The sequence below is a fragment of the Nicotiana attenuata genome, chromosome 3 (genome assembly GCF_001879085.1).
Source record: "Nicotiana attenuata strain UT chromosome 3, NIATTr2, whole genome shotgun sequence".
NCBI classification, from domain to species: Eukaryota; Viridiplantae; Streptophyta; class Magnoliopsida; order Solanales; family Solanaceae; genus Nicotiana; species Nicotiana attenuata.
Genome location: NC_031991.1, coordinates 65,119,697 through 65,127,381, shown reverse-complemented (window position 1 = coordinate 65,127,381; position 7,685 = coordinate 65,119,697). Strand labels below are relative to the sequence as shown.

The 7,685-nt window shown below is 41.6% G+C and overlaps 1 protein-coding gene across 1 annotated transcript; it reads left to right on the top strand.

Moving 5' to 3' along the window:
- Positions 6,682-7,101, top strand: LOC109224692 (RNA-directed DNA polymerase homolog; the record flags this gene model as incomplete). Its single annotated transcript, XM_019389221.1, has 1 exon — positions 6,682-7,101. A coding segment is annotated over exon 1 (420 nt), but the record flags the coding sequence as incomplete, so codon positions are not given.

Genomic DNA, 7,685 nt, shown 5'->3' with positions numbered 1-7,685 from the left:
TGTGACTTTTTTTTAGGCTGCCACTTGGCCTAAGGAGAGGGTTTTTTCCTTTCTTTTTAATAATATTTTGATAGATATCCTATTATTCTCAATAATTTAATTTGAAATTTAATGAATAAAATCTCTATTAAATTAATGAGACTTATATAGGCATCAAATAACTTTTTGTGTTCTGTATTTTCTTTATTATATTATCCAATATTTAGTATATTGCATTGTTAATAGAAACTTTTATTAGCGTGTTACTTTATTTAAATTTTTGTATGTTACGTTCTTCTTACAATATAATAGAAGATATATATTTTTTTTATTCATATTTTATTTTATAAATCTCAATCATATTTTCTGAATAAATAAACTTTATATTTATAAAAATAAAAACAAGAATTAATTTTAAAAAAAAAGAAATTTATAATTGGCAGTTTTTTATCTTTTGTAATTTTATTTTTTTATTTTACAATTATTTAAAAACTCAAACTTGACACTACTCTCCAATTTGAATGGACAGTCTTTTTTTCAAATTTTCCTTTTTATTATAAAATGTTTTATTTTATTATTTTATAGTTATTTAAAGTAAAAAACAATAACCAATAACTAATTATTAACTAAATAACTAATTATTAACTACTTATGCCATGTATAAGCACGTAATTTTTTACTCGCGCAATTTTTAATAATTATATTTAGTATTCGTAGTATCTTTAATATTCATTTGAGTTTATAGATGTTTTTATAAATTACTATGTGAGTAATAATTCTTCATTCGCTAAAAAGATTCAGAAATTTACCATGGAACAAAAATCAAACGGTAGGAACGAGTACAAACCATAATCATATAATAATACCAAAATCAAAAGTCTTATAGTGTGTGTGTGCCAAGACCTGGTGTCACGAGTATATGGGCAATCTAGTAGAATATACAAAAAAAACTAGCCTATTGTCTAAATGGAAATAGACAGAAAATAAGACATAAGAGAGACTCCAGCTGCCACGGAACGGCTCGGAAGGCAGCTCACCGTGAAGTCTCGAGATGGGGATCAATCTACGCACCAGACTGGTAACCAGATGCACCTGCCTCAGATCCTGTACAATTAAGTACATAAGTGCAGCGTGAGTACACAAATAATATGTACCAGTAAGTATCTAGTCTAACCTCGAATAAGTAGTGACCAGGGGTCGACTCCGACACTTACTAGGGCCAATAACATGATATTATTAAATTTCTACTTAAGCATGATATACAACAATAAGATTTAGAACTGAAATAACTGAACAAGTATTCACCATATGAAGGAGCTTAAATCACTTCTTTCTTTTAAAACGTATGATCACACCACAATGAATTTATACCAATTATAAAAGGGACTTCCAGTTCTATTATCACATATGAATACCACCGAGGATGTTCGGCCCGATCCAACATAAAAGTAAACTGTGCACTTCCGAGGGCCGAACTACGTGAACCATAGATGCATCTATTAAACCAGCCGAGGCGAACGACCCGCTCCCATGAGAATAGAAGAAAGAATTACCCCACTCGCGAAATATACTTGCGACATCAAATACAAATTTATCAATGAAACATAACCCTTCCTTAATTTCCTTTCAAAATAATGACAATTCAACTTGAAGCTTTTAAACTCTTAAAATCCTCAACTTAGTTCCGTTTGATAAAATCAACAAGTATAATCAAATAACAGTATGCGAAAGCATGGTGTAAACCTAAGACTAATCGGACATAAACACGAATAGTAGCTACGTATGGACTCTCGTCACTTCGTGCGTACGTATCCCCCCCCCACAAATAACCACACATATTAATTAAGTTCACATATGGGGTAAATTCCCTCTTGCAAGGTTAGAAAAGAGACTTACCTCGCCTCAAAGCCTACTTCCAAACTCAAGAATGCGTTCAAAACCCTCAAATCGGAGCCGAACAATCCAAAACTATTTAAATAGTGTAAAAACTAATCAATATATGTTCAAAAGTTCATATTCTAACTATTAAAGTGATTACCCAACCCAAAAGGTAAGATTCCTAAAATTCACCCCGGCCCACGTGCCCGGATTCTAGAAATTTTCGAATAAAATTGTTACCCATAACCTTAGGAACATAAATATATGATTTTTACTAAGTTCCATAACCAAATTTCATGGTCAAATATCATTTTTATCAAAAACCTAGGTTTTCCTCTAAACCCTTGATTTCTGCCAATTTTCATGTTGAAATCTACCTATAATCTATGTATTAAACTAACATTTAAAAAAAATTACTTACCTCACAAATCCAGGTCGAGATCCTTTCCTTAGAAGCTCTCAAATTGCCCAAGAGTGGAGGAAAATGTGATAAAATTGGACCTAACTCGTAATAAATGAGGCTTACTGCCTCCAGCGATTTCCGCACATGTGGTCATAGGGCCACACCTGCGCCATCGCTTCTGCGGACAAAGGGTTTGCATTTACAGAAATTCCTGGGCCGGCTGGGGCCGCTTCTACGGGCGTTTTACCGCTTCTGCGGAGGAGGGGCCGCACCTGCGCAATTTGGGCTGCCCTCCCTTGGTCGCATCTGCGAGACTTGGCTCGCACCTGCGAGCTTGCACCTACAGCTAGCCAACCGCATGTTCGGTTTTGACAGATCTGGGGAGCTTCAGCTGTTGCTTCCGCTCCCAAGATGGTCCGAGCCTCGTCCGATCGACTCTCGGGCCCCCCGAACATACCCACAAGTTTAGAATCATAAAACGGACTCGCACGAACCCTCGGAACGCTCGCAACAACATTTAAACTAAGAATTTCACCCCAAAACCAATTGAATCAAACTTAAGAACTTCAAGTTCTTCAATTTACTTCCAATGCGCCGAAACGTACTTATGTTGCTCGAAATGACACTAAATTTTGCGTGCAAGTCTTAAATGATATTAAGGAACTATTCTCAGTATATGATTTCCATTTGGACCTCGATATCATCAAAAACCGCACCAAACCAAATTTAAAGAACTTCTAAAACCTTCAAGAACTAACTCTTACTATTAGGCGCCAAAACGCTCCCGGGGTCATCCAAAGCCCGATCCGAGCATACGTCCAAGTTCAAAATCATCATACGAACCTATTGGAACCGTCAAATCCCGATTCTGAGGTCGTTTACTCAAAATGTTGACCGAAGTCAAACTTGGCCTTTTAAGCCAACCTTAAGGAACCAAGTAATTCGATTTCAACCCAAACTCTTCCAAATCCCGAACCAACCATCCCCGCAAGTCATAAATCAGTAAAAATAAGTACGGGAAGTCTCATTTAGGGGAACGGGGTTCTAAAAGCAAAACGACCGATCAGGTCGTTACATTCTTCACCTCTTAAGCAAACGTTCGTCCTCGAACGGGTTCAGATTCATACCTGAAGTGCTGAATAAGTGTGGATATCTGCTCCGCATGTCCTCCTCGGGCTCCTAGGCTGCATCCTCGACTATTGGCCCATCCACTGAACCTTTACTGTGGAAATCTTCTTGGATCTCAACTGGCGATCCCGTCTAGCAACAATAGCGACTGGCTCCTCTTCATAACCCAAGCTCTCATCTAGCTGAATAGTGCTAAAGTCTAACACACATGACAAATCGCCGTGATACCTCCGGAGCATAGACACGTAAAAAACTGGATGAACCCCTGATAGGCTGGGGGGTAAAGGAGGCTCATAAGCAACCTCCCCTACTCGCCTCAACGCCTCAAATGGGCCTATAAACCTGGGGCTCAGCTTGCCCTTCTTCCCGAAACTCATTATACCTTTCATCGGCGATACTTTCAAGAGAACCTTCTCGCCTACCATAAATGATACACCACACACTTTTTGATCCGCGTAACTCTTCTGTCTGGACTTGTTGTCGCTCTCGAATCAACTTTACCTTTTCCAAGGCATCCTTTACTAAATCAGTACCATATAACTTAGCCTCGCCGTGTCACGACCCTAAACTCAAGCCTGTCGTGATGACACCTATCGTGGTACTAGGCAACCGACACTTCTCAAAAACTTTGATATTTCATAAAAATTAAGTCGATGCTTTTCATAATAGAAATTTCATAAAAGAGTTAAACTCAAAATAAGAAAATACTAAAAAGAAAGCCCTACAGCGGGGTGTCACTAAGTCATGAGCAACTACTACAAACTGTGCTGAAAATAGCAAGACAAACATAGTCTGAGAATAACCAAAATACACTAAAGGGAAGATAAAGAAGGAGAAAAGCAGGGCTGCGATCGCCAGACAGCTACCTCGCTATCTCCGATGATCCGCTACTGAGTAAATCAACAACCGCTACCGTGGCCAGAGATACCTGGATCTGCACACAAGGTGCAGGGGGTAACATAAGTGCACCAACTCAGTAAGTAACAAGTCCAAACTGTGGACTGATAGGTAGTGACGAACTTAACCTCAATAGGTAACAGAAATGAACTGTGCAGGAAAAGTAGGCATGCTATCAATTCAAGTATACAGCTCAAACAGTAAAATAAATACAGATCTGAACAATGTGAGATATAAAGCTCAGCTAAACTCTACATGCTAATGCACAGAATGTATGAAGTGCACCATGTGCTCCCACTCTCAAGTGCTCAACCACTCGGTACTGCATATGGCCATCCGTCCCAGGGAAATCCATCCCGGAACATATACAACACTGACTGCAAGTCAACCAGTACCGAGGAAGAAGGGTAATCCAACCCTGATGAGAAATACTCAACGATGACTATAAGTCACTCGGTACCAAGGTAAAGAGTAATCTAACCCTGTGGAGAAATCCATCTCCAGATATCAATACTTCGGACAAATCCATGTCCAGGGANTTTTTATATTAGGAAACGAAGCAATTTGACTGTTACTATAGTTGGTATAGATCTGTTGATTTTCAGTTTTAAAAAAAAACAGTTGTGTAAGCCTGAGGAGGTATGTTCAGATGTGCAGAATTTTGAAACAAATAGGATCAGGAGTGTGTGAACTCTTGTGACACAGGTTTTATAGCTAAATTAAGTGAGGTTTTTCTATTTGTTCATCATGTTATTCTTTGAAGTCCCACCTGCTTTTATGAGGGTTTGGTTTTGGTTTAAGTAAGTTAAATTTCCATGTTAGTTTAGCATAACTGGTACTTAGCTTAATGGCAATGATGATAAATCAACGAGTGTTCGAATGCATAATTAAATTGTTTTGTTTGTTAAAAAATTATGAATTTGGGAGTTAAATAGAAGTGCCTACATGGAATTGGATTTGTTTTCTTTTAAGTAGGTCTTACACTATGTTAGTATATTGCAAATAAGAATTAGGGGCTCAATGCGGCCAATGCGGCCTGCCGAGTTGAGATGGCTCTGTCACATGGAGGTGGTCATGGGTCGGATAAGAGACCCCGTCACTCAGGTAGGTTCAGTGGTACCTCGTCTGGAGGTAGAGATTCTTTTGGTAGAGGCCATCCTCCGAGGCCCTTTCAGTCAGCTCTTCAGGTTTCTCATGGTACTTCAGGCGGTAGTAGTTCTCAACCGCATTATTCTGATCAGCAGCCTATCAGTGCACCACCGCTTCAAAGCTTCCAAGGTGGTCATTCAGGTCGACAGGGTTAGTCTCAGTCTTCTCAGTTGCAGCATTCAGGCGGGTGCTATGAGTGTGGTGAGTATGGTCACATCAGGAGGGCTTGCCCGAGGTTGAGGGGTGCTCAGTCACAGCAGCAGGGTCCTCGTCCTATGATACAGGCAGCAGGTGATCCACTGGCCGCCCAGCCAGCTAGAGGCGGGGGTAGAGGTCATAGAGGTGGAGGTAGAGATCATAGAGGTGGAGCTCAGACCGCCAGAGGTAGAGGCCAGCCAGCAGCTGATCGTCCCAGAGATATGGTTCAGGGAGGTGGGGACCAGCCCAGGTGTTATGCTCTTCCAGCCAGGCCAGAGGCTGAGTCTTCTGATGCAGTTATTACAGGTACTATTCTGGTCTGTGATAGAGATGCTTCAGTGCTATTTGACCCTAGGTCTACGTATTCGTATGTGTCATCCTATTTTGCACCGTACTTGGTTATGCCTAGTGATGCCTTGGCTGTTCTTGCATATGTATCTACATCGGTGGGTGATTCTATAGTGGTCGATCGAGTTCATCGTTCCTGTGTGGTAGTGTTTGAGGGTCTTGAGACCCGTGTTGATTTATTGCTCTTAGAGATGGTGGATTTCGACGTCATATTAGGAATGGATTGGTTGTCCCCGTATCATGCTATCTTGGATTGTCACGCCAAGACCGTGACCTTGGCTTTACCACATTTGCTCCGTTTGGAGTGGAGAGGGACTCCAGGTCATGCCACTCGCAGTGTTATCTCATATGTGAAGGCTCGACGCATGGTCGAGAAGGGGTGTTTAGCTTATCTGGCGTATGTTCGCGATTCCAGCGCGGAGGTCCCTTCTATTAATTCTTTTCCTATTGTTCAGGAGTTCCTCGAGGTTTTCCCTACAGACCTGCCGGGTATGCCACCCGTTAGGGATATCGATTTTTGTATTGATCTGGCTCCGGGCACGCAGCCCATTTCTATCCCGCCGTATCGCATGGCCCCGCCAGAGTTGAAAGAGTTAAAGGATCAGTTGCAGGATTTTCTTGAGAAGGGTTTCATTAGACCCAGCGTTTCGCCTTGGGGTGCGCCGGTGTTATTTGTGAAGAAAAAGGATGGTTCGATGAGGATGTGCATTGATTACCGGCAATTGAACAAAGTGACGATAAAGAACAAGTATCCACTGCCGAGGATTGATGATTTGTTCGACCAGCTTCAGGGTGCAAAGGTGTTTTCAAAGATAGACTTGAGATCTGGCTACCATCAGTTGAGGATTAGGGCATCCGATGTCCCTAAGACAGCATTCCGCACTCGGTACGGGCACTATGAGTTCCTGGTCATGTCGTTTGGGTTGACCAATGCCCCGGCAGCATTCATGGAGTTGATAAACCGAGTGTTCAGGCCATATTTGGACATGTTCGTGATAGTTTATATTGATGATATTTTGGTGTACTCCCGCAGTCAGGAAGAGCACGAGCAGCACCTCAGAGTGGTTCTTCAGACTCTGAGGGATAGTCAGTTATATGCCAAGTTCTCCAAGTGTGAGTTCTGGCTGAGTTCAGTAGCATTTCTGGGTCACGTTGTATCAGCAGAGGGTATTCAGGTGGACCCGAAGAAGATAGATGCAGTCAAGAACTGGCCTCGACCAGCATCAGCTACAGAGATTCGGAGTTTCTTGGGGTTAGCAGGCTACTATCGTTGGTTCGTGGAGGGGTTTTCATCTATTGCAGCCCCGATGACCAGATTGACCCAGAAAGGTGCCCAGTTCAGATGGTCAGATGAGTGTGAGGCGAGCTTTCAGAAGCTCAAGGCAGCTCTGACTACGGCACCGGTATTGGTTTTGCCCACAGATTCAAGGCCTTATACAGTCTATTGTGATGCTTCCCGTATTGGTCTTGGTGCAGTATTGATGCAGGATGGCAGAGTCATAGCCTATGCTTCGAGGCAGCTGAAGATCCACGAGAAGAATTATCCGGTTCATGGTCTAGAGTTGGCAGCCATTGTTCACGCTTTGAAGATCTGGAGGCATTATCTATATGGTGTGACGTGTGATGTGTACACTGATCACAAGAGTCTTCAATACTTGTTCAAGCAAAAGGAGTTGAATTTGAGGCAGAGGAGGTGGTTGGAGTT